Consider the following 25,834-nt stretch of genomic DNA (forward strand, 5'->3'; position numbering starts at 1 on the left):
ACACACACACACACACACACACACACACACACACACACACACACACACACACACACACACACACACACACACACACACACACACACACACACACACACACACACACACACACACACACACACACACACACACACAGTGATTTTTCTCTCAACTGGACCTGCAAGTGTAAACAAAATATCAGGTATGTAACAGACAAAGTTCCATCTCAAACCATCTAAAGTATCTCTTTGCAGGATTTCATATACAGTATGAAACTGTGAGAGGACGAAACAAATGTATCTAAAGCTTAATTGTGACCATAATGATAATATGAATAAAATACATCAAAAAGACAATTTCCTAAAGCAAAATCTACTCTCTATTTTAGCTTTTTTTATTCAGTTCAATTTCTGAACTAAATCAGTTTGAATGCAATGAATCAAAAAGAAAATCACACAAAGATAGAACTACAATTACCAATGACCTTGTAAAAACACTATTTGTGTCTGGAGATCGCTGCAAAGCACAGCAGCTGCCAAAGGTCAGAAACAAACTGCTGAAATTTTCTCACAATATAAGAGCAATGTTTGAACTACAGGCATCAAGAAAGGCCAACATTTCTTTGTTATCTTATGATCACAGAATAATTATTTATGATTTGAACATCCTTTCGAGCCTTGACATAATAAGATATAACAATCTTCTGATCTTGACATAACCTAAACTGTTTTTATGATACAGTACTCATGTAAAAGCTGCAGATACAGAAAACTCTCCCACTTCTATTGCCACTCAATTTGACATCACATTATTATAGCCTTGAGTTGTGGTGAAAAAAACATATTCTAGCAACGTTATAAAATGTCTACAGTATAGATACATTACATTACAGTGACTGCAAACGTCACTATAATGTTTCTATTATATCCCCATTATGTGGATTGATAGCTAGTCTACAATGTAATGGGGCAAACATACAGTATAGCACCTCTGGCTGCCTGCATTTGATCTATTTAAGTCATTTTAATTAATAAATAACTGTCATTGTACTTGCACAAGGTGATGATAAGTGTCAAAACATAATTAAGTTACTGTATGTTACTGTTAACATAATGTAAAACCACAAATAGCTCTGTTACAGAGCAAATATTTCTTTTATTATATTTGATCCTCAGAATCTTGAAACATTTTTTATCTCGACATCTAATTATCTAACGATCATTAGGAACATTGGGCTACTTCAAGTTTTGTCAATGGTGATTTGAAAAACAGCAAATTACAGTATGTGATCATTTATTAATTATTGCTTGTAGGATGGCTAGAACTCTGGAGGAAAGTGACATGCAGATCTTACTATATCATGCATATATGAGAGTACAAAAAGTCTCAAATTAAAATGGATGTGGAGCATTCAACAAACAACAACAGCACGACTGCAGAGGTCAGGGACTGAGGGAATAACGCAGAGGAAAACTGTTTAGCTTTCATTGGGCGTTTTACAAGACAATAAGGCAAAGAACAAGCCATATCCCTGCTTTCTTTTAATCAGTGACTCACTCAGACCTTGGAGATAATGTGCAGTGACACGTGTGTCCTATCAGTGAGATGGACAGATCTGTTAAAGCTTCCGAGATTTACACTGATGGTCTCATCTCGTCTTAAGCACCTCATCCTCCATACCCCCCCCCCCCTCTCTCACTTGCATACCATCCATCCGCGCTAAAAAGGAACCAGAACAAAGCATTTCTGCGTCTACGTCTGCTCTTCTTGTTCAGTCTGCAGTCTTATAGTGCTAGGCTTCTACCATGTCCCAATTCAGAAATAGCTGCTTGTTATCATCCCTCTGATCTTCTGAGGACAGTTGCACAGGCTGTTGGGACTTTACTTGAAAGTCTACAAAGAGTGTGGGTAAAAAAATAAGGGCGCTAATGATCTTGGAGAGATTTAGAGGAAGTGGGATGAGGATTCAGAGTCTTATACTGATGAAACTGGGTTGACGGATGTTTAAAAAGGTTGATAGTGTGTTGTGGTTTGATAGATCCAGTTGTGAGGGGAAAAAAACTAATATTATCAATGAACAGTACACAACAGAGGTAATGACTATTCCAGCTCCCGACCAGTTTCGGATGGTCATAATCTCTCCAAAGGTATGTATATCCGATTTGTCAGATTCACAGGAACCCAAACAAACATCAGCTCAATGTACTCGATGTTCTTTAACATTATGTAAAGTTAGCACGCTCTCTCAACGACCTTGGAACCACACATCTTCAGCGATGTTCAGTGAGGTAAATAAAATATTAACTGAATCGCAAATATTTACCGATGAGTCCATCGACCTCCAGAGTGGCATCATTGACTCCCAGAGAGCTCTGTGCAGACTTCAACTTCCATCGTGACTCAGTGTGTATGCTTTTAGGGTGGGTACATAACATCTTAAAAAGAGCTCTCGATTAAAAATTCAAATAATGTCAACATAGTAAACTTTAAGTCAATGTCGCATTTTTCTTTATCCACCTTACACTATAAAGCAAGAACACACCTGACTCGACTTACTCAATCACCTGAACTGTCTTCACACAGTTGATTTGTTGGACCAGGTGTGTTTTTGATTGGTTGGAATGAAAACCTGCAGCCACAAGGGCCTTTACTGGATCAGTTTGACACCCATGCTATAAAGTAAGGATGTGTTTTTATTATTGGCCCAACAGAAATCAAATCTCTCTGTCGATCATGGTATAAACAATCTATTATCTATCTTTCAAATTAAGTTGTTTAGAAACTTTCATGGCAAAATAACACAAAGAGATTAAAAGAGAATGGAGAATAGGATTGCCGGCAATGACATTGAATACGTGATGCCAATACATGTGTGTGTCCTGCACGTCTCACACTTACATAACCAGCTTCACTGTTTGAAAGAGACAAAACACAGAGCTATAAACAGCAAACCCTGAAGAGTAAACACACACCCTGTGACCGGGACATACACGTCCAGTGAAATGTCCTGAATACTCTATTAAACTAACGTGAACGTCTCGTGGAATGGTTACACATGTAAAGTCTTTATATGCTGACTAATGTTGAATTAAGCGTCAGTTGTTTTGAATTTTATTCGTTGAAAAGTGTCCTGCGACTGTTTTTTTTCTTTTAGCAGTCCAAGCAAAGTCCAGAAGGTGGTTCTAGTCCATGGTAAACAGCTCCATGTGACAAACAGAGGCGGGCCGGATGGTGACTGCATCCTCACGGGTGATTGGATGAGGGGAGTCTTTAAAAATACGGATTCCGTGAAGACAATTTTAGTAAATATTAGCCGAGGAAGAAGAACACACATCATTGCAGACCGAAGTCATGAGTGGATGTCCGTACTTTGAGAAGAGGCACTTGTATGTTCAGATTGCTATTGCGCCTAAAATAAGGATTTCTAATCACTTTTTTTTTTCCCAATTTGTTTTTTGAAATCTAATTTGCCCTCTAACAAATCTCTACTTATTCTGATGATGGGAACATTCGGTAACAAAACACCTTCTCTCTCTGCACTGCAGGTTATTCAAAAACAAGCCTCCCAAAACAGAGGAAGATGAGGATGCCTCTCAGGCAGGAGTTAACAAGGCCAGTAAAGGAGGAATCATCTATGGAGACTACCTGCAGGTAGAAAACATCACCATTAAATGTAACGGTGTTCGTGCCTGTCTCTCTCTCTCTTTTTTTTTTTAAGTGCTTCATTTCTTTTCAACTCGCAGCTCGACAAAATAGTCTCAGCCCAAGTGTTGCAAAGTGAAGTAAAGGGTAATAAGATCCATGATGAGCACCTCTTCATCGTCACCCATCAAGGTAAAAGGAGCTTTATGGCGTTTGAGAGCCTTTTTTCTACATGTCGCACAGAAATAAAATAGTTTCTCATATTTAATCCTTTTCTCGGTCGGGGGTATTTTACTTGTTTGCAATGTAGTTTCACTTAATAATCATAATTACCCTTAGAAGTTGATATTTTTTTGAGAACGACTCTCTTGAAAATATTGATTTCAACCAAAAGTCGTTTTTTTTTTTATTACTATTTTTAAAAGTATAAATCCGAATACATGAAATAACTTGCTCAAATTGTCATTTTTTTTGTAGTGTTATAGCCAGGACTACGTACTGATCTGTTCATCTTATAATACTATACTACAATGTCAAATCCTTAACCTTTTTTATCTTTTTTTTCAGCCTATGAACTGTGGTTCAAGCAGATTTTGTTTGAACTGGATTCAGTGCGACATATCTTCATCAGCGGACACGTAAGTCACATTTCTGGGGTGAACGAATACTGCAAAGGATTTTCTTTTTCTTGTTCATGAAGACAGAATGTAAATGAGCATGAATACCAGTTAGATAAGTGGAGAAGCATACTTTTACCACTATATTCAGATCTTTTAGATATTTTAGACTGAACACTGCTCAAAATATGAATCATTAAGTAGAACTGTGCAAAATGCTCAGAGGATGATCAGAGCCAGAGCTGTTCAATAGGAATCCTCTTATTCAGCCAATCTGAATTTGTAGTTCAGTCAGGGAAAACTGAGAAATGTTGCATCACCCAGGTTGATGTTCTAAATTAAAATTAGAGTGGATAGGATACTTTTAATGCATTACTTTTTTTTACACTTGAAGAGCCTCACATTAGGTGAATGAAATAATGATTGAAAAAACAAAACTGTTATTATTAGAGTTACTTTGCTTTCCTGTGTCAGCTTACACGCTTCCAAGGTTTATGATGATTACTAATCAATAATTAACTATCCCTCCAGGTCAGAGACGAACGCAATATGCTTAAAGTCAACACTCGCATCCACAGGATTGTGATGATCTTCAGACTGCTGGTCGACCAGTTTTCGGTTTTGGAAACGATGACAGCTTTGGACTTTTTTGACTTTAGGTAATTATATAAATGACTTCTGGACCTTTCTACTTCTTTTCCTTAAAAATGTATAAAAATGCACTCTCCATGATAGTGGTACTGTTTGTGTTGCGTGCGTGTTTGCTAACCTGTGTGTGTTTGTGTGTAGGGAATACCTGGCTCCGGCCTCTGGATTCCAAAGCCTTCAGTTTCGGATCTTGGAGAACAAAATCGGGGTCCCGGACAACCTGAGGGTTCCTTACAACAGACGCCATTACAGAGACAATTTCAAGGGTCATGAGAGTGAGATGCTGCTCGCCACTGAACAGGAGCCAACACTCTTAAAACTAGTCGAGGTGCGTCTTACAACCACCATACAGCTGCACTTGGTCATCAATATTAAACTCAAACTCAAAAGTAAATTGAAGAGGGCATTTTGTTTGTTGTATTTTATTAGTTGTATCTTGTTCTGGATAAGCCTATTTCCTTCTCACCAGTGTATAAATGTGATTAAAAAACATACCTTGGCTGTTCTTCTCAGGAGTGGCTGGAGAGAACTCCTGGCTTGGAGGCGGATGGATTCAATTTCTGGGAAAGGCTGGAAATCAATATATTTGATGGGATGAATCAGGAGAAGGAGAAAATCGAGGTAAGAGATGACTCCGGCTTCCCAAAGAAACTTTCTTTGCTTTTTCCCTGGAGTGCAAAGATGACTGACAAGACACCATATTTTTATTTTTAAGAAAATGGAAGATTCTGAGGACAAGGAAGAAATGATGGCTGAGCTGGTCAAACAGAGGGAGCTGTTCACTTCTCTGTTTGATGAAAAGCGTCATGACCATCTCCTGAGCAAAGGTGAGAACTCTTTATAAATGAAAAATATGACCGATTAATCATCCATCAATTGTTTGTCAAGGCTTGAAATATCTTTTTGTGGTCTAGATTTGACTCAAAATTGTTATATTGTAAAACAGCTTTACTTGACAAGTAATATATTTTCAATTTTGCTGACAAGGTGAGAGGCGGATCTCTTACAAAGCTCTCCAAGGTGCCCTGATGATCTACTTCTACAGGTATGTGTCTTTACAGTTTCACCTTTAACTGTGCAGTGACACAATGTCCCGAGCTCCGTTAAGGCTACACAAGAGTTTACAGAGTCATGTGACAGTCAGTGTAGGATGATATTGTGAAAACTGCTGAGTAAAACATGTGAATTGCAATGCATCGTAAATTGCATTCATTTAACAACTTCCATGAACACTACCCAGAAACATTTCTATACAGTATACAGCTTGATTGTCTGTAGATATTCTAAATAAATAAATATCACAGTAAATACTAATATCTTTTTTTACCTTCAGGGAAGAGCCGAGGTTCCAGGTTCCTTTCCAGCTGCTCACGTCCCTCATGGATATCGACACCCTCATGACAAAATGGCGATGTAAGTATCTGTAGCATTCCTGTCAGTCTCTGCATACGCTCACCAGTTAACAAGAATAGAAAAATATGCAGGAAAAACCGCATGTCTGCTAGAAAGCAATCCTTTCATATTTTGCCCAAAGACAGAACTGACTAACAAGGGAGTTTAGAGAGTTGAACTTAGGTCAGGACCTCGGAGGCAGAAGAAACTTTTAACATCTTCTATGCCATCTGATCAGCTTAACAACTTATTCCCATGAAATGCATGTTTTACTCTCCTGTCTCACTTGACTAAACAATTTCCAGATCAAATGAAAGAACATTTTTATCATGTAGAGCCAGAACATTGTTTTTATCACAGTGGATGTTTCTGTCTTTTGATTTAGATAATCATGTATGCATGGTGCATCGTATGATTGGCAGTAAGGCCGGCACAGGGGGCTCATCTGGCTACCACTACCTGAGATCTACTGTCAGGTATTGTACGCTATAAACTTTAACCTACTGACAAAATACTTTAAACTGCAAGTATCTCGAACACTTCAGAGTTAATTTAGATAAGGACAGACCAGTGCTACTCTGCTTATCTAAATTAACCTGTCATACGGTCACTTCTTCCTGACATGCACAAACTATAGTTAAAAGTTAATTCTAAAGGAGCCATGACAAATTCTGTATTCAATATCCATTTTGCCAGCACTTTCATTTAGCTTTTGTCCTTCAGAAAATAACATCTGTTACAGAGGTACAATTATTTTGTGAGACTACGTGAAGTCAATATTAAATAAATGATTTTTTCCCCCCCTTTAGTGACCGCTACAAAGTGTTCGTGGATCTGTTCAATCTGGCAACATTCCTTGTGCCTCGCCACTGGGTGCCCAAGCTAAATCCCAACGTTCACACGTTCCTCTACATGGCCGAATGTTGCGACAGCTCCTACTGCAGCAGTGAAGACTCAGACTAGAGGCTGCTCAGTCATCTGTCCTGGCCCTGGTCCTTTCTTTTACTATAACTGACTTCAAAGCATCAGATCCTTTGCACAGCTGAAACGTTTTAGTGACAGGTGCGTAGGTGGAACAGTAGCAATCAAAACATGCAAAGAGAAACACATTCGGTTAAGAAGACACACAATGTTCTTCCCAATCTTGTGAGCTCTGATATTCATGGAAGCACGCTGGTTCAGCTGAGAAATATACATTGAAAAATTTTATGTTTTCTCAAGAAATTAAATTCCCACTTGTGCACAGTACACTCAAATACCACATAGGATCATAAAGGCGAATCATAAAAATGGCACAGGGACATGGTCAGCAATCTAAAGTTGATTCTAAACCGCCAAAATATCCATCAGCAAGAGACATTTGATATCATGATGGTTGTATTTCTTGAAAATCTAATTTTAGTATTTGGATTGTGACATGTAAAGTATCTCTCTTTTCATAGAAGTGTGACACTAAAAGCACACTAAATATCCTGCAATTATGTCAAAGAGCAGAACAGCAAATTTCAAGTTCATTGGTTCAGTTACTGAGATCCGCACGCCACTAACTGGTGACGCAGTGTCTGACCCTGAATCATTCAAATGGCCAAATTAGACTGTTTTATTCTCATTTCTAATCTTGACCAGTGACAAAGTACAGCAGATGGCTCCTTGATAAATAAAAATGCTTACATGTTTTCTCAATACACTTATGTAAATTCCCTGTGACTGACCTGAAAGCAAATGGATCAGTGAGAGCAGCGATCAAACTGGTGGCTATGATGGGCTTTTAGAAACACAGTGTCTTTCATGTCAGCATGGAGACTGTGTCAGAGAGGGAGCCAATTCACACTACTGGGATGGGTCTAAGATGCTAGGAGCTGTACATACAGTAATAAACCTCTGTGAAAACAATCAATGTTAACATCTACGATAGAACAATTTGCACAGCATAATGCATCTGTACATAATGTTAATAATGTAGTTGTGTAATAATGTGTTTTGTATAGTATTTCATTAATTTTGTTGTGTATTTATGCAGCGTTTGATCTCTGTATATGTACATGTATGAGCCCCAAAATATGTATTTAATAAGATACATTTTTTTGTACAGTGCATTTATTCTTATTATTATAGTTTTGCAGTGTTGTGTGTGTGTGTTGATCGTTCAGGTATGATCCGACACTTATCAGAATATAAAGTGATTTATTTTGTTGAAGTGATGTAACAGTGACATTTCAATAAAAAAAAAAACTGTATTTAAAGTGACACACGAAGGGAAAACAGATGGCTGACTTCATTTTGGCAATGAACACAGTTACTCACACAAACATATTGAATGACAGAGATACACAGAACCTCGTCAAAGGAAAACTGCCGCCACATAATCTGCAATACCTGGGAAGAGAAATAACAGGATGTGGTATTAATCTCTGAGGGGACAGTGGGCACAGCGACTAACAGACACCAAGCTTACAGGAGATACAAACAGAAAATGACACGACGCAAAGATCATACTTACCACAAACGTTTCCGCCTATTTTTATATAAACATAACCCTCGTTCCCCCATGTCTTTCCCCAGGAGTTCTGCACAATCCAGTATGGAACATCCCCTGAAACAGACAACATGCATCCCTAGATTGAATTATTTAAAGGGGAAAGGAGCACGAGGTGTGAGTGTGTACTGCAGCTGCAACCACTTCAGATTGTTACATAATCACTCATATCCTTGTGTAATACCCACAAAAACAAGAAATAATTCATGTTCAGAAATCTGAAATACCATTGCGTGTGAACTACATTAGAAATGGACAGTGCTGTAGCTGTGAATATTCTGACGACCACTGTTAAAGTAAGATTTCTTGAGTCTTCAAATTCACAAACTTAAAAACAGTGATTTTGTGTTTTAAACCTGGATCACAAAGCTTTAAGGACTGTGTTAAACTGTGTTCTGTTAAAAACAAAACTACCATGAAACCGTGACGTAAACTGTAAGACTCATGTTTGCCAACCGAGCTACTCACTGATTACCGTGTGCTGAATAGGACAAAAAGGGCAAATCTAGACACTGTAAAATATGTAACATAACAACCAAACAATAAAATATGAACCATTACTGAGTTCCATATTCTGGTTTCAATTCTTAATTTTTCTGAATCTTGAAAAACATTTCACCAGTGATGCGATATAACATATAATCTTTCCAGTGTAGGTCTACAGTACTTATTTCAAAGATATTCTAAAAAGTAGTGGCAATATCTAAAAAGACACTCTACTAGAATATCAACAACATTACAAAATAAACCTTAATTTTCACTGGAGAGCACAGATTTCACATATATTTCCCTCAATATAAGAACATTATCATTTTGGGGCCCAATACTGAACTAAATGGCTTGTTAAAAGTTTATTTTATCCTTCTATTCTATCTAATTTTTAAGTTAGGGAGGATGAGACTGGATGCTCTGTTGCAGCAGCAATTTGTGATTAAAACTGGCATATTTTACCTAAACTCTTGCCTTGTGCATCTTTAGATTTCTCTCACAGGCCCTAGGGGATGCAAATTTTTCTTGACCTAAAAAGGTTCATGTAAGCTCAAGTTAAATATAAAAACCCAGCTGTCTCTCTTGAATTAATTCTCATGCCAGTGTAGTAACAGCATGTACCAACAGTGTTGTATCCAACAACCAGGACAGCATGGTTAGATCGTTGGCTGGAGCAGTGGTGCTGGATGATCCCACCCAGGTAATCCTGCCAGCTGACAGCATCCACGATAGCAGCCAAAGGACCACGCTCCACCAGCTGACCCATCATTGCCTCCTCTTGACCGCTGAAGAGGGATGATGGAAATGTTTACTCTTTAGGCAGCGAGAATGGCTCTGTGATTACACTGTTTTCATGTAAAGTATAATGTTATGTTAGAGGTTGCAAATGTATCAGGATACACTCTCTTAATACAAGAGACTGTAAAGAGGTTATTACTTAAGTTCAACATTTCACTGGACCTATTCACCTTTCTTCACACTTCTCATTCATAATATTACATTTGTATTTTCCTTATTCTCTCTGTTGCACATATGCAGGACCTTCTGCCACCCCACCATGTCCCTACAGCAGATGATTCCCACTAGGGATTGCTGTAATGCCCTCATGCTGCCAGGTCGATGACATAGGGGCCTGAGTCTGTGCTGGTGCCAAAACTATATTGAATAAAGCAATTTACACTCTATTCATATGTCTTTATGATCCTGTTTTTCTTTTGCAGCAGTAAAGATCTGGCTTAACCAGAAGGTTAAGCACCCCCGTGCCCCTGAGTCTCCACCCTGCAAAAGTGCCCAATCCCAGTAGACTGATGTATTCAATGATCCAGCGAGCAGCCTGGGCCAGGTCAAAGGGCAAATCTGGGATCAGTGGATTGTTGAGATAAAGACCTCTTTTTAGGAGTAGCATGACATTGACATTTACTAGGTCTAGGAAAATAATTGCCTTCTTACTTTTCTTTGCTTTACTTTTAGGCTCTGTTTATGAAACATAAAAAAATATATCATTGTATTTCCAAATGCTCTGAATAAAAAGCTACATCCAAAACAAACTGTATTTGAACTATACAAAAAAGATTGACAAGAAAATCGCCCTGACTCTTGCTATCATGGCAATATAACAAAAAACAGCCATTACAGATGCATGAGAGCGAGTTCCTGTCCTGTTTTTACAGATGCACGAGTGTGAGCCACAATCCTGTTCAATATTAAATAAAGAAGATCTGAATCACTTTTACTCAGGGAAACTCTGAGCCAGTCTGTGACCAGAGTAAAGAACCTCTGTGCTACTGAGCAATCCATGTCTCTGTTGACACAGTAAACAATGTGGTGCGTCATTGCGCAGGACCAACCCCCCTCCCTCTCTGTCCTTGGTACTTTTTGAAAACCACATTGAAATTTCATGGGATTTTAGCCAAAACAGAGCTGTTAATTTTTATGCTTTATTGCTTGTAGATAACCTGCACGGTGTCTTTTACCTGAAGTCATGTGTAGTAAAGTTCTTCACAGCAACACCGCCATGTGACTGAGAGAAAAAATGGCAGATTCCTGTCTTTGCCTTGTAGGGATACTCTGACTGAGGCACCAATTTCAATCTTGTCTAGAAAAAGAAGTGGTTTATTTCAGTGAATGTGTTATCTGAATGCAAAATATCCATTTATCTTGAAAGATCCTGGCAACAACAGTTTCCTGGTTTATTTCCGACTACAGACAGCAATCTTATTTTGATTACTCTCTCTTTATCTCTCTCTAATTAAAATATATCACAATTTCACATGGTTTTTAGCTACAGTATAACACAGGATAGTCACCTTGGAAACCTAAAGTATTCATTATTTCTGGACAAAGTGTTTTACAATCTGCCACTCAGTCACCCATTCACACACAGATTGCTCAAGGACACTTTGACATGCGGACAGGAGGAGCCGGAAATTGAAACACCGACTTGGTGTTTAAAGGACGACCCGCTCTACCTCCTGAGCTACAGCCACCCAAAATGTCTATTTAAAGATCTGAAAGTATGTCTTGAAATGATGTGAAAATATAAACATACTCGCTTTAACCAGTCCAGAGCCCGGGATGTGGAGCCCCCGTTGCAGCCTTCGTTTTGGAAGGAACAGTCCAGAACCTGCTGCACACTGAGTTGCTCCAGCTGTGAGCCTCCTATAGCGTGGACGGACTGTGTGGCACCAACCACGCTAAATGCCCAACAGCTCCCGCACTGCCAAGGTAAATTTACAATAATCAGGAAAAAACTACAAAAGAGGAACCAAAAATCATATGTTACGATACCCAAAAGGTGAACTTTTTCTTATTCTTGTTTTTTTCTTATCCTCATTACTAGAGGTTGGTGTCTTGCTACACTTCATGAGGAAAAATGATTGATTTCTGATTAATGATTGTTTTTGCCTGATCTGCATTTGATGCTGTCAACATCAACGCTGTGACTTGGCTGGGAACTGGAGGGTCACCAGTTCGAGTCCCTGTGTGGACCATGAATGGAGCGGGGACTGGTGGCTGGAGAGGTGCCAGTTCATCTCCTGGGCAATGCCGAGGTGCTGTTGAGCAAGGCAACGAACCCCCAACTGCTTGGGCGCTGGTTACTGGCAGCCCCCTCGCTCTAACATCTCTCCATTAATTGCATGTATATAGGTCCTGTTTTTGCGTGTGTGTGTGTGTCTATTCCCGGCCTGTATGTGTGTAACATGAATAATAATAATAGAGTAAAAAAAATCGTATTTCCCCGTTGCGGGATTAATAAAGGAATTCTTCTTCTTCTTCTTCTTTTTAATTCATGTTTAAAAAACACAGTAATGTCACGCTAACAATCAAATTTAGATTGAAATATTTCAAATAGGTTTGGTCAGTAAATCACTGACTACATTTGAAAGATCTGGTCACAAAATAGTTTTGGATTGTGATTACATTTAGAATCAAATCCAGAATTGTAAAAGACAGGAATCTAGAGGGAGTGCGGATGTTGTACATGATGACTAGGTGAGATGATCTGGCCCGTCTGATTGAACTGTTTGTTTTCTGCTGCCATCTACTGACAGAAACACCTCGGGTATACTTTGTCTTGTGGGAATCCTATTTCTGCTTCAGTGAATACATCAAGCTTTAAAGGCTTAGGATCAATTTAGATATTTTGATAGCAAACTTAGATGGATTGCACTGCTTTCCTGAAACGTAAAGTATGTAAAGTTATGTAAGAGAGTGTATCTTTTCCTGTATAACATTTGCACAGGCAATCTCATTCTCCAAACAGTTTCATACTCTGCTCACTTCACTTGCTCAGCATACATTCCCGTAAATGTGATGAAAACCCCAGCTCTCCGTGTAAAAATCCAATATTGTGTTGCTCAATATGGTTGCATGGCTTAAAATCAATACTTAAACCAAAATCAGTCATTACTGCTCGGATTGGAGGTAAGTATTTGCTGAGTATACAGAATATTAGGATCATCTGCACTCTCCTTTAAAGCAATGAAATGCACTTGACCTAAAAGTGGATTCAAGATAAGGTAAAACTAAATCAAGAAGAATTTTGGAGATGTGAGGGACTTGATATTTTGTCTTTGTGCATGATATTGCACTTTTTATCTGTCTATCCCTTTATCTATTTGCTGTGGAAACTCAACTTAGACACGTCCACAAACACAGCCAGAAAAAAATAAGTCTTTGCAGAGAAATTGCAGCAGTGGCTGAGTGATAAGCCTTACAGGATTTCCAGAGAATGAAATTCGTGTTGTGGTATAGGCGGTTTGCTGTATGGGCTAGGTCTCTCCCACAGGACACAGTTTCACAGTGAAAATATCATCTCCTACGGCAAGTTGACCGACTTAAGAGATAAAGGACTAAAGTAGCAGAATGTGAACATTCATCGAGGACAAGCAAACACTCCATCTCACTAAAAGTCACACTTAATGGCCTACTAGTTTGTCCTTTGACCATCATCAAAGTGCCCCTCCACTCCAAAATGTAGTTTGCTTTTTGTTACTCCTCTTGAAAGTTTGCCCTTCATTGTGCAGAATGATGCATGTGCTGACTGTGACACTGGAAGGCTGTTTTCAAATGAATCTGTGCTCACCTTAAATCTGTTCAACATGTGCGCATCTAATCCTTATTCTGTGATATCACAACAGATGTAAAAGCCAATTACATTGTGCAAAAGCTTATCCTGCAGTACACAATAACTACATTTGACTTTTAGTGTTTTAGTTCAAGTGTTCAATAGTTAAACCTTTAAAATGAACATTTACTTCTTTACTTGCTGATTTTTCACTGAGGGAGAAGGAGTAGATGTTATTTCCAATAAATTTTCAACTTTTTTGAGCAAAAACCATATCTAGCAAGCATTATCATTACAAACAGTATTTTTCATGTCTCAAAACATGCCTCAAGGGAATATTAAATGAATTGATATTCCTCCTTATGGATGAGGCTTGAAAACATTAACGAAATGCAAGGAAAAAACCTGTCAAGGACCAACACAACCCTTTTGATTATATAATTTCTGAGGCCTATAATGGGTGCATTTATGCAGATCTAGTTAATTGCCCATCTCATGGTGATAAAAAAAAGTTTGCTAAATAACAACATTAATTAGTTTGAATGTAACCCAACCGTGTCTCTGTGCCTACAGTACCTCACGGTATATCTATCATCTATCTGTGTAAACCTTACTGCTTCTTGGTTCTGGACCGGTGCCACCACTGCTTTGTCCCTCCAGTCAAATTTGTCTGGGAGCCCTTTTATCTTCAGTCCAGAGAAGAGAGGAGCTTTGTCAGCGCTTGCTCGCAAATAGATATCTGTGGATGGCAGATACAGTTCAAAGTCATTCCTTGATACCAAAATGCATGTAAACAATGACAATGCCAATTCTGCTGATGCTCAGTAAGCAATCCACTGGTCAGGTATGGTACAAAGACATTGAACACATTTCACCTGATATGTGACAAAACTTCAGCTTACCTCTGAATTCCCTTGGGGAAAGGTCAGAGAACTGGTTGATGCCATACTTGGCAGACTGTGGTGCTGTGGAGAATGAGTTCAGGTATGTGTACCGCTCTGTGGCATTCTGCAATAACACACATGACAGATTAGGCACGGTGAAGTAAAATGAAAGGGAAGCAAACGCCCCAGTAAATATCTCTCTCTCTAAGTAAATTCTGTGCTATAAAAATGTGCTATGAAATAAAATACTGAGAAGAACAACAAAAAACAATAAAAAGAACATTCAATAAGTCTAGAGATTGTTTCTGAAATACATCCCACAAGTGATCTACACCTCAGTATTGGATCACTAACCAGTGGAAGTATTATATTGGTACATAAATGTTTCCACTGTTTGCTAATTACACACTTGCACTGCTCTTTTCAGAAGGAAATATTGTACGTTTCATTCCATTTCATGTATTTGACATTTAGCTAAGCTATTTAACTTCAAGCAGCTACAACATTAGCATGCTGCTTAAATGTCAATGCTTCAATAATAACAATAAAAAAATAATAATGTATAATCAGTTGTCAGTTTATTAAGTGCATCTGGTTAAAACTAATGAACAAACTTGCCCAATGAACCCCAATAAACCTTAATGAAGGTTGGACTGTTCAGCTTTTGTTTGGACTCCTGTGACATTCAAAAGTAAATAGAAACAGCATCCCAGTATTACACAATACTAAGAAAAAAAACAGCACCACACACTATGGCCTTCAAAATGACCAGATTGTTGAAGAACTGAACATATAACCTACATGAAAATAGGGTTTATTTCATGACGGTGGCAATACACTGCTGTAGGTTCACCTATCTGTGGTTAATAATCTGGTAACACTAAAATGTAAAGGGGTTATTTCCAGATATACTCACACATTTGAAACAACCATGTAACTTTTGCTGAACAGAGGCCATGTGTGACAATTATGGTAAACGCTAAAACCTAATGTGACAGTAGCACAAGGATAGTAGTGTCATAACGACAGTGAACTGACAAAGTAATGCCTCTTACACAACAATATTTACTTAATGTGTTAACGTTAGCTCACACTAGTGCCCACCATTTGCTACTTGTCATAGCTAGCAGACAGAGTAAGTAATGTCTTGAAATAGTCAAGGGTGTTTTTTTAATTCAAGTTTGTATTTGCAGGAAGACAATAGTGTCATTATTCATTATTCAAGATTCAAGAAGCTTTATTTATCCCGAGGGAAATTATTTTGCAACAGTTTCAATACAAAGGTGGGAAAGGGTCAGAGTAACAATAAGCATAAAAACATATATCAAATCAAAATAAAGCTAATGTAAAATAAATCAAGCAATAAACTAAGTGTGACAGAGTGCAACAGACATTGTGGTTAAGCGTAGGTTTATACAATATACAACAATACGCACTGTTCAGTTTAGCAGCAGATTGAAATGAAATAAGTACAAACTAAATAAGTGAGAAGGAGCGATAAGTTATAAGTGTTAAAAATGATAAAAATGTAGCAGCATTTCCTACAGAACTAAGTGACAGTCCCGTCAAATGCTACATAGACACAGTTTAAGTACATTTTGTTTGTTGTAATTTTGAATATTACATTGAGGCATTATTTTTACTCAGTCACAGTGCTTCTTACATGGTCTAGTATTGCAAATTAATACATATATTACTACATATTATTTCACATTTCCCACCAAACACGTCCCACATATACATGAGTGGGCGTGGCCCGTGTTGTGACGTACACAGCCGTTTGTTGTCAGACGTGTGTTGACTTGTGTAACAATTGATGAATGACAACAGAGTTTCTCTACCCGTCTCTGTCTCCGGTTCTTGTCTCACACCCGGGACAATGTTCCTACCTGAAAATAGAGATGACGACGGTTAAATTCGTCGCCGTTGACTTCATACATGCGGTGAAACTGCTCTGTGAACGAGTAGAAGTCAACCACAGAGCCCTTCGCCTCCTTTGGAGTCTCACCCGAGCTCACATTTCGACAACACACGGGGTAGACAAAGAGTGTGGAGACGGTAATAACTGTAATAACTAAATACAGATGGCCGCCCCGCATTTGAAGAGGAAGAGTCGGTTAAAGACATTCAGCGGTTAAAGGGGGAAGTAAATACAAATGTGGTGTTGGCGGAAAAAGGTGAGGCATAGTCTGATGCGCATGCGCAGCGACCACACAGGCACTTCCTCAGAAACAGAAAGTAAAGTAGTACCACACACTGTTGAGTACCTGAAGGGGGCACGAAAGACCCGTCATGTTATTAAAACATAAAATACATCAATAACTTAATAAAAGATTAAGAACGTATGTGATAATCAAAACATAAATAAAAACAAATAGTACTGGAGATCCCATAGATTTGTCAATGACGTATCTACTGTTTGTTTTTTTCATTTTAAAAAAGCTTACTTGTATATATATATATATATATATATATTTATCCTGAAGTAAATACTGTCATGATCTAAAATTTTTATATATTTTTTTTTAAATCATTTTATCCAGAACTAAATAAGGTCATGAGTTAAATATGTGCCCAAAAAAAATCAATTCACAATATGTCACATTTGCAAATGGAACACTGTGTGTTAAAACTCTGAATAGCTTGTAAACACACACACACACACACACACACACACACACACACACACACACACACACACACACACACACACACACACACACACACACACACACACACACACACACACACACACACACACACACACACACACACACACACACACACACACACACACACACACACACACACACACAATACGACAGAGTTTACACTATACGACATGTTACATACAACCTCGGGTGTATAATGTCAGGTAGAATGTAATTTCCTTTATTATCAAGTCAAGTTGTAGTTCTCACCATTCTCTCATGCACACGCACACAAAGACACCCCCACACACACACACACACACACACACACACTACAGTAACTTTGCAGTATTTGCTCTCAGGCACAGTAGCAGCTGCAGGGCATTTTTTTCCACCCTGGAGCAGCCAACCAGTCAGTACACTGGGAGAAAAGTAGGCTACTTGTGCTTTTCGGAGTGGCATCTGATCCTGCCTTCATCAGAATCAAAACCCCTCCGCAACGTGTCGGAGGAAATGTCAGACCCAACAGAGGAACTCACCAACAAGCCCTTTGCGGCCAGGTTGTCCAATGTTTACCTCAGCATCTTGGCACTGTTCTGCTTCAAGCTCTTTATTAAGATTTCTCTCAACTTGCTGACATACTTCTACATTGTCCGCGGTAACCGTAAAGAGGCTGCCAGGATATCAGCTGAGTTCTATGATTATGGTCAACAACACAGTAAGTACTCTGAGAAAACTACAAAAAGCATGTAAAAGTTGTTTTTGTCTTAAGGTGCTTACTTTGTTTCACAAACAGCATCATTTTAAGCATTTATATTTGTGTATAAAAGGCACATTTGTTGTAAAATGTGCCTTTTATACACAATTTACACCAAACAACAAGTTTGACCACGGGTGTATAATGTCAGGTAGAATGTAATTTCCTTTATTATCAAGTCAAGTTGTAGTTCTCCCAGTTCTCTCACACACACACACACACACACACACACACACACACACACACACACACACACACACACACACACACACACACACACACACACACACACACACACACACACACACACACACACACACACACACACACACACACACACACACACACACACACACACACACACACACACACACACACACACACACACACACACACACAAATGAGCTATAAATGCTGCATTGCTCATCCAATGAGCGTGAGATAGAGCCGTTCATTGTATTCAAATTAATCCAAACTATAGATATGAATGACAGTCTACATTCCTTTCATCAGTGTAATAGCTACGTATAATTCCTGAACTGAACATTCAATATGAAACGAACACACTGCAGGCTGGCAGCTCTTTCTCTCTAATGTATTAATAGAACATAGTCATGATACCCCCCCCCCCCCCCTTCCTCACACCCCCACCCCCATCCTGCCCTAGTTTCCATTCCCAGCTATGCAGTGCACCCTTTTACCCTCAGACAGCAACCAAAACAACACGCCACATTCTCAGAGACAGGCAGTTCGGAGGCGCATTCTGGGGGAAGAGAGACACAATGACAACATAACCTGTATCTATCATTCAAGATGATGATTTAAAGTGGACACACTCAATGGAAAACTAATTAGCTAAACTTACAGTATTAGTCACGGTGCTGTAGATATGGTCTTCCAAATCGGTTCGATGTCTAACTGGGTCTTTTATACTCTATTTCAAATGAATGTGAATGAAAATCAGGCTGCATTAATACAATAGCTTGGATTAAATAGGGAATATCAGGTTGATTATTATCTATAAATTATTATTAAAATGATGGAAGGTGAGAATGACAATAATGACGTGTGGAATGCATCTGCTGTTATTCTGGACATCGATTCAGGTGTGCTTAAGATTTTTTGCCAAAATTACATCAAACAACCGCATCCAATTTCTTAAGTGCATATTAATGTCTCATGTGAATGACGTGTTAATGTGCTTGAGTTTACTGCATTAGGACTCTTTAAGCACCATTAGTCACATAATGTGCCGCTCCATGCATTAACTCAGAACGTAAAAGGTAAAACTTGACGTTGATAAACATGTCAAGATGATGGAAAAATTGATTAATTAGATTTGTGGTTGGGAATCGGAACAGCGGGGGCGGTGTTGCAGTCGCTCTACCGCACCGTTGTGACTAAAAGAGAGCTGAGCCGGAAGGCAAAGCTCTCTATCTACCGGTCAATCTTCGTTCCTACCCTCACCTATGGTCATGAAAGCTGGGTAATGACCGAAAGAAAGAGGTCGCAGGTACAAGCGGCCAAAATGGGTTTTCTCAGGAGGTGGCTGGAGTCTCCCTTAGAGATAGGGTGAGAAGTTCAGCATCCGTGAGGAACTCAGAGTAGAGCCGCTGCTCCTTTGCGTTGAAAGGAGGCAGTTGAGGTGGTTCGAGCATCTAGTGAGGATAAACCCTGGGCGCCTCCTTAGGAGGTGTTCCAGGCACGTCCAGCTGGGAGGAGGCCTCGAGGAAGACCCAGGACTAGGTGGAGAGATTATATCTCCACACTGGCCTGGGAACACCTCGGGATCCCCCAGTTAGAGCTGGTTAATGTGGCCCGGGAAAGGGAAGTTTGGGGTCCCCTGCTAAAGCTGCTGCCCCCGCGACCCGACCCCGGATAAGTGGTTGAAGATGAGATGAGAAGAAAACGGTAGCAGTCATCGCAAGACGGGATTTGATAAGACAAAAATATTAGGATATGTCAAATTATTTCATAAAGACATAAAATCAGTTACTGGTATATAAGGATTCATTTTTATCTTACCATGTTCTTACCAACGTAAAAGAGTATTTGAAAGCTTCAAAGTTAAACATACTGTATGTAGCGATACCTACCTTATTACTGCAGGGAAGATAGAATATGTGTGTGTGCAGTGTACGGTAGAGGTTCTGACTAATATACTTTTGTAGTGTTATTTACTTAGGATTTGAGATTTGTCCTCCTGTAATTATTGTAAATGGCTCTGCATAACAGCATTAGCCGAATACCAATAAATGGAGGTAAACGATTTTTATTCTCACTGCAGGATCCTGGGCAGACCGTTCACCCCTCCACGATGCTGCGAGTCAGGGCCGCCTCCTGGCTCTGAAGACCCTCATTTTACAGGTGAAGAGAACACAACCCCGGGGAGTTATGCGCATCTGCTCCTTTGTACACGTGTTGTAACTGTCTCTTGTCTAATTACATTTGTATCAGTGCTTTTGTAGACACCTAATTTTGATCTTAAAGGAAAAATGAGATTTGGAAGAAAGAAGGGTGTCACTAGGGTTATCTTGGATACATGTAATTATCTAAGTGGTACCTTCCAGCACAGATGTTTTATTAAATTTGTCCATCTCCACCTCCATTAGTTTTCAACACTAAATTTCCCTACAGTCAAGTAAAGGCTTCAATATGTCATGAGACCTCTCTACCTCTCTCTTTTACACTGTATAACATAACCGACTTACATGACATTGTATAATCACACTTATATTAAATACTGATATTCAATAGGGGCATGACATTGTTGCCAAATTTGTCAAAGCCAAAGCCATTATTGGTTGCTTGCAATTCTGCTGTTGCATGGGCTGTAAGTTACGATAGGCAAGTGGCTAAATGTCTGCAGAACATGACATGTAAACAATCAATAACTGGTCATTAATTATAAATGTTGTGTAAATGTCAGGGGGAAACTGACAGGCCTGCGTACGCTCACAATACCATGACTTGTCTTCTTAGACAATACATCACTTAAACATGTTTTTAACATTAATATATGCAGCGCAGAATAACCATAACATACAGTATTACATAACCATTATAAAGTATCAGGGTTGACAGAGCTGCTGATTAGAACCAAATACTAAGAAATGGGAGACATTGGGAAATCTCCAGTCCAGCTTGCCTTCTAGCTGCTTGCAGATTGATGAGTGTGCTACAAGAGAATGAGCCATTTCAGCTACAAAGCCCACAGTGCCATGTTCTTAACTCAGACAAGCTCATGACAAAGCATTGATGTCATTACAGTAGTTTGCATGATGATTTATTAGTTCTTTACCAGACTTCTGTTGGATCTTCACTTTAATTAGCAAGCTTATTAATCTCTATTGTTTAAATGTGACTGGACAGTATGGTTTGTCAGTTAGTGACAACCATGACTGAGGAGGAATGCTCTGTTGTACAAAACAAGATAAGCTCTGTTAATGTTCTTGCAATTCCTGGTGTTCACCAATAGAGGCTGACAGAGGTCATGTATTGCTTGAAGCTGACGTTTGTAACTTTTAATGAGAAATATGCTGGATTTTTTCATATTTGGTGAAAACTATCCCTATATCCCTCTTTGTCAGTTGCTTATGGCCACTGCGCCTGAAGAAAGCAACCAATCAGACCAGAGCAGCCTCTGAAGGAGTATGAAGGAACTCCGATCAAACTGTAAAACTAGGCAGCGCTGATCAAATGTGAATCAATATTCTGATTCCCAGCTTGATATGAGTTCATGCACAGTTATTGGCACTATTTCAAAGACTCATCCGCTCTGATTGGTTGTTGGTCAGGCGCAGTGGATCTAGCAGATGACATTAGGAGCAGATGACATTAGGAGCAGACAGAGAGAGGTAGAGATACATTTCTATGTCTCATTGTGCTGCCGGGATATAGTAACCGGACTCTGCCAGATGGATTAATTTGCATGATTCGAATTTGCTCAGCATATCCATCTGGGAACTCTCGTTTGGAAATGTTTAGGGAAGGGGTGAAAATACTGGTTGCTGATTGGATAAAGCATCTGTTCTCTCACCAACATATGGGCCAAATCAACCAATCAAATCAACGAAGCGTATGACATAACAGCATCGAGGTAAAGCTCAGAAAGTGAACATGTTGGTGAACATGTTGGTAAAGGATATTAGCTGTTTGTGTAACACGAATTTACGGATAAAAGGCACAATTTCAGGCGCCCGGTCCATAGTCCAAGAGAAAAAAAGCTATCGAGCAAGGGGCTTGCTCGATAGCTGCGTTCATCTCATCCGCAGAAGACGCCATGTTGTTTACACTGAACAGTCTCTTCTCGTTGCGTCACACGTAAATCTGCTTCAAAACCAACGCTGATTGGACGTTCACTTGGCAAACGGCACCAATTTTCTCCGTCGCATGTTACCAGACTGATCTGCAATGTAAAATACAATGGAGCTCGCAAGATCAGGGTGGTCTCACAAGGCTAGGGATATAGTGACAATTTCAGCAAATATGAAAAGAAATTTAATTTTTACAGAAAGTTACCACCTATAGCTTTAATGCACTATGTAACATCTAAATCTATGTGGCTGTTTGATTCGGTTTCCAGGGCCACAGTGTGAATGTTCTGACTATAGACCATGTGACACCCCTTCATGAGGCCGTTGTTGGAGACCATGTCGCTTGTGCCAGAGCTCTCATTGATGCAGGAGCAAATGTAAGTCATGTATTGCCCTTTAATGTTGCTATGCTGCACAGGTCAAATGCCATTACCATGGCTGGGTAAATCTGGGTAGAAGTAACAAATGAGCAATGCTCTTCATCTACAGTCACTGTAGAGCTATTAAGCTGTTGTTGTTCCCCTTCAACGGCCCCCCCAGGCTGTTGCTATAAGTCAACTTGCATGGTTAAACAAGGCCTAAAAATAACAATTTAAGCAAATGTGTTTACAGGTCAATGCTTCTACAATTGATGGAGTCACCCCTCTGTTCAATGCCTGTACAGTGGGCAGTGTGGCATGCACTGAAATTCTTTTGGAAAATGGAGCAAAACCTCAGTACCTTGTATACCATCCATCACCTATCCATGAAGCAACAAGCAGAGGTATATTATGATAAAAGCATTATGACAAAATGCACTAACTTTTATATCAGTTACCCTTTCTTTGACTTTTTATACATAGCGTACATCTAAAGAGTGTTAAGTGGCAGTTGGCTGTCACATGTTCAGGTTTAAGGCAATTAATTTATTGAATCAACCAATAAAAATTGTATCTGTTTGCTGCTTATATTCAGTGTCTAAACACAACATTACCACTCAGTCTTTGTTATTAATATATCAATTGAACCAATACGTGATTCCATCTCCAACAGCTTACACTGGTTCCTGTCGTTCCTGTATTTGTGTCCTCTGCTGTGCTATAAAGCATTTTCTAACAAACCTGCACTGTGAAAAACGGCTTTAAAAATAAATCACAACAATGACCTGAGCAGACAGCTTGGAGAATTATCTTGCATTGTCACTTACTGATTACGGTCTTCATGCTCCATTACTTCCAGGTCATTACGGTTGCGTGGATGCTCTGGTGACTTGGGGGGCAGATGTGGACATGGACATTCCTCACCTGGGCACAGCGCTTTATACAGCCTGTGTATGCCAAGAGCTGGAGTGTGCCAGGAAACTCCTGAGGGAAGGTCAGCTCGCATCACAGTGTAGATCTTTACATCTCATCCTGAATGCACACACACGCACACACACACACACACACAGATGAGTACATAAACACATGCGTCCACACTGGATTTTTTTATGCGCGGTGAGTAGTGCTGAAAAAGATAAACATTTTTTTGGCCTCATGTTAGTGTACTTTAACTTTTCCTGATGAACTCCCTACGTAGTTGCAGATGACAGCCATTTCCAGCACGGAAGCAACAAAACAGCTGTATTTTTTGTCACTTATGTAAATCATCATGGTATCAATGGTAAACACCAGGGAGAGGTGTTAGTTCGGCAATTTTTGATGCTGGTGTCACAAATGCAGGCACGTCACATGTTGCAATATGATTAAGGAGCAGCACTGCATTCACATTTAGCCCACGGCTGACTGATCACATTTCCAAGTTATTTGTATGCCCATACTGCTGGCTACCTTTGATTGAAAGTAACAAGTTTGCATCCATTCTCTCTAGGCTGTTGAAAGTAATTTCTGGGAAAATGTAAGAAACTGTTAGGTAGAGGGCAACAGGGAAGGCAGTTACATTTAAATTTGAAATTAACTCATAACTCATGGTTTACAATATACAACATATAGGCTCTTTGATGATATCTAACAGTGGATGTATCCGACTGAATGGTTAATAAATGTGTCCTCCATACAGGTGCAAATGTACAGAAAGGCAAATCCCTGGATTCACCCTTACATGCAGCTGCAGAAAAAGACTGCACAGCTGTAGTGAAGTTGCTGCTGGACTTTGGTGCAGACATTAACGCCAGGAACACGGAGTTTCAGAGGCCAGTCGATGTGGCTCCACCCAGCAGTCTAACAGAGGGTTTCCTGCTGCTATATGAAGGTACAAGAACACTTATGACTTGTGTTGTGCCACTACAGACCTATATTTGCATGTATCTTGTCTAACATGTTGCATTTATGTCTGTGTTTGAACTCCATCAACAGATGCCTATAAAACGTGTAGCGTGACAGCTCAATGGGTTTTTTTGGGAAATAGTATATGCATTAGGAACAGCTCATAAAGTGTTTCATTGTGTCCTTTTCCTAGCTACACCACGGCTGCTGAGCCAGCTGTGTCGCCAGTGCATCAGGAGCTGTGTCGGCCGTGACAGACTTCATCTTCTTTCCCACCTTCCCCTGCCCAACAGGATAAGGAACTACCTGCAGTACCAATGACAGGCAGAGCAACGAAATTGCCTGCCTAAATGGAACTTAGAGAAATAAGCCTTTCTCACAAAGAGCAAATCAGCTCCATGAACTCTTCTTGCCTTTAATTGTAGCTACCGGTCAATAAGTCACTGAGTAGCTGCCAGTACCAAGCTGTGCTGAGCTAGGCTGCATCCTTAATGTGATTGTGGACCTGGATGAATGCAAAAGGGTTTTAAAGAAGAATTATAGGCTTAACTTTCTCTGGATAAATCATGTTTAAAAAGTATAATACATAAAATATTATTTGCACTTTAGGTTTTTCGTTTTTATGCCTCAATAGTTTTAATAGCTACCAGAGAGTGATGCACTTTGAAAACGTTACATGTGATTATAATGTCATATAAATGCACTATATATGTGAATGACATTTCATAGTACATAGTACATCATTGTACATTTAATATATAATGCACTGTGCACTACTACATGATTAAAATTGTTTTTAAACCTGTGCATTCCACAATGTGTTATGATGCAGACTGTGTTGCTAATGATGTTTGACTTGCAGGTGCAGTGGGAGAATTAATACAAACATTTTGAAGACAAAAATAGTTTAAGCTTGGATTAGTGACCGCTGACAACTGTGGGCGGGCTGACTGTATTGTTAAGTTCCAAATGGAAAATATGAGGGAGTGGAGCAAGCGTTTGTTGTTATTGCTCAGACAGTAGCTCACACCACAGTTAAATAAAGGTCTGAAGACATCGTGATCACAATCATATAAATAAAGCAGCAGTGACATCACATTTCACAATACTGAA

The 25,834-nt window shown here is 39.3% G+C and overlaps 3 protein-coding genes across 5 annotated transcripts; 2 read left to right on the forward strand and 1 right to left on the reverse strand.

Annotated features, from left to right (window-relative positions):
• Positions 1–3,330: 3,330 nt before the first annotated feature.
• tdo2a (tryptophan 2,3-dioxygenase a) lies at positions 3,331–7,241 on the forward strand (the record flags this gene model as incomplete). The annotated part of the gene is made up of 12 exons (XM_083915063.1): positions 3,331–3,365; positions 3,525–3,630; positions 3,723–3,813; positions 4,189–4,259; positions 4,770–4,897; positions 5,028–5,214; positions 5,400–5,507; positions 5,602–5,713; positions 5,874–5,931; positions 6,220–6,299; positions 6,664–6,754; positions 7,088–7,241. The coding sequence occupies 12 exons, from the start codon at positions 3,331–3,333 to the stop codon at positions 7,239–7,241; spliced, it is 1,221 nt and encodes a 406-aa protein (XP_083771189.1).
• A 1,251-nt stretch (positions 7,242–8,492) lies between these two features.
• Positions 8,493–16,894, reverse strand: ctso (cathepsin O). 2 transcript variants are annotated; one of them, XM_083915697.1, is made up of 8 exons: positions 16,644–16,894; positions 14,773–14,878; positions 14,485–14,609; positions 11,852–12,019; positions 11,277–11,398; positions 9,925–10,088; positions 8,779–8,871; positions 8,493–8,654 (listed from the first exon to the last, which is right to left on the reverse strand). In XM_083915697.1, the coding sequence occupies exons 1-8, from the start codon at positions 16,851–16,853 to the stop codon at positions 8,620–8,622; spliced, it is 1,023 nt and encodes a 340-aa protein (XP_083771823.1). In that variant the 5' UTR covers positions 16,854–16,894; the 3' UTR covers positions 8,493–8,619. The 2 variants fall into 2 exon arrangements, with proteins under 2 accessions (XP_083771823.1, XP_083771824.1); XM_083915698.1 differs by having other exon boundaries at positions 8,530–8,654; positions 9,929–10,088.
• A 914-nt stretch (positions 16,895–17,808) lies between these two features.
• On the forward strand, positions 17,809–25,526 carry asb5a (ankyrin repeat and SOCS box containing 5a). Of its 2 annotated transcripts, XM_083914816.1 has the most exons (7): positions 17,809–18,123; positions 20,450–20,529; positions 22,748–22,855; positions 23,091–23,241; positions 23,697–23,831; positions 24,516–24,707; positions 24,915–25,526. In XM_083914816.1, exons 1-7 carry the CDS (start codon positions 17,919–17,921, stop codon positions 25,040–25,042), a joined length of 999 nt encoding a protein of 332 aa, XP_083770942.1. In that variant the 5' UTR covers positions 17,809–17,918; the 3' UTR covers positions 25,043–25,526. The 2 variants fall into 2 exon arrangements, with proteins under 2 accessions (XP_083770942.1, XP_083770943.1); XM_083914817.1 differs by lacking the exon at positions 22,748–22,855.
• The last annotated feature ends 308 nt before the right edge of the window (positions 25,527–25,834 follow it).

Source organism: Echiichthys vipera, assembly GCF_963691815.1.
Source record: "Echiichthys vipera genome assembly, chromosome: 6".
Lineage (NCBI taxonomy): Eukaryota > Metazoa > Chordata > Actinopteri > Perciformes > Trachinidae > Echiichthys > Echiichthys vipera.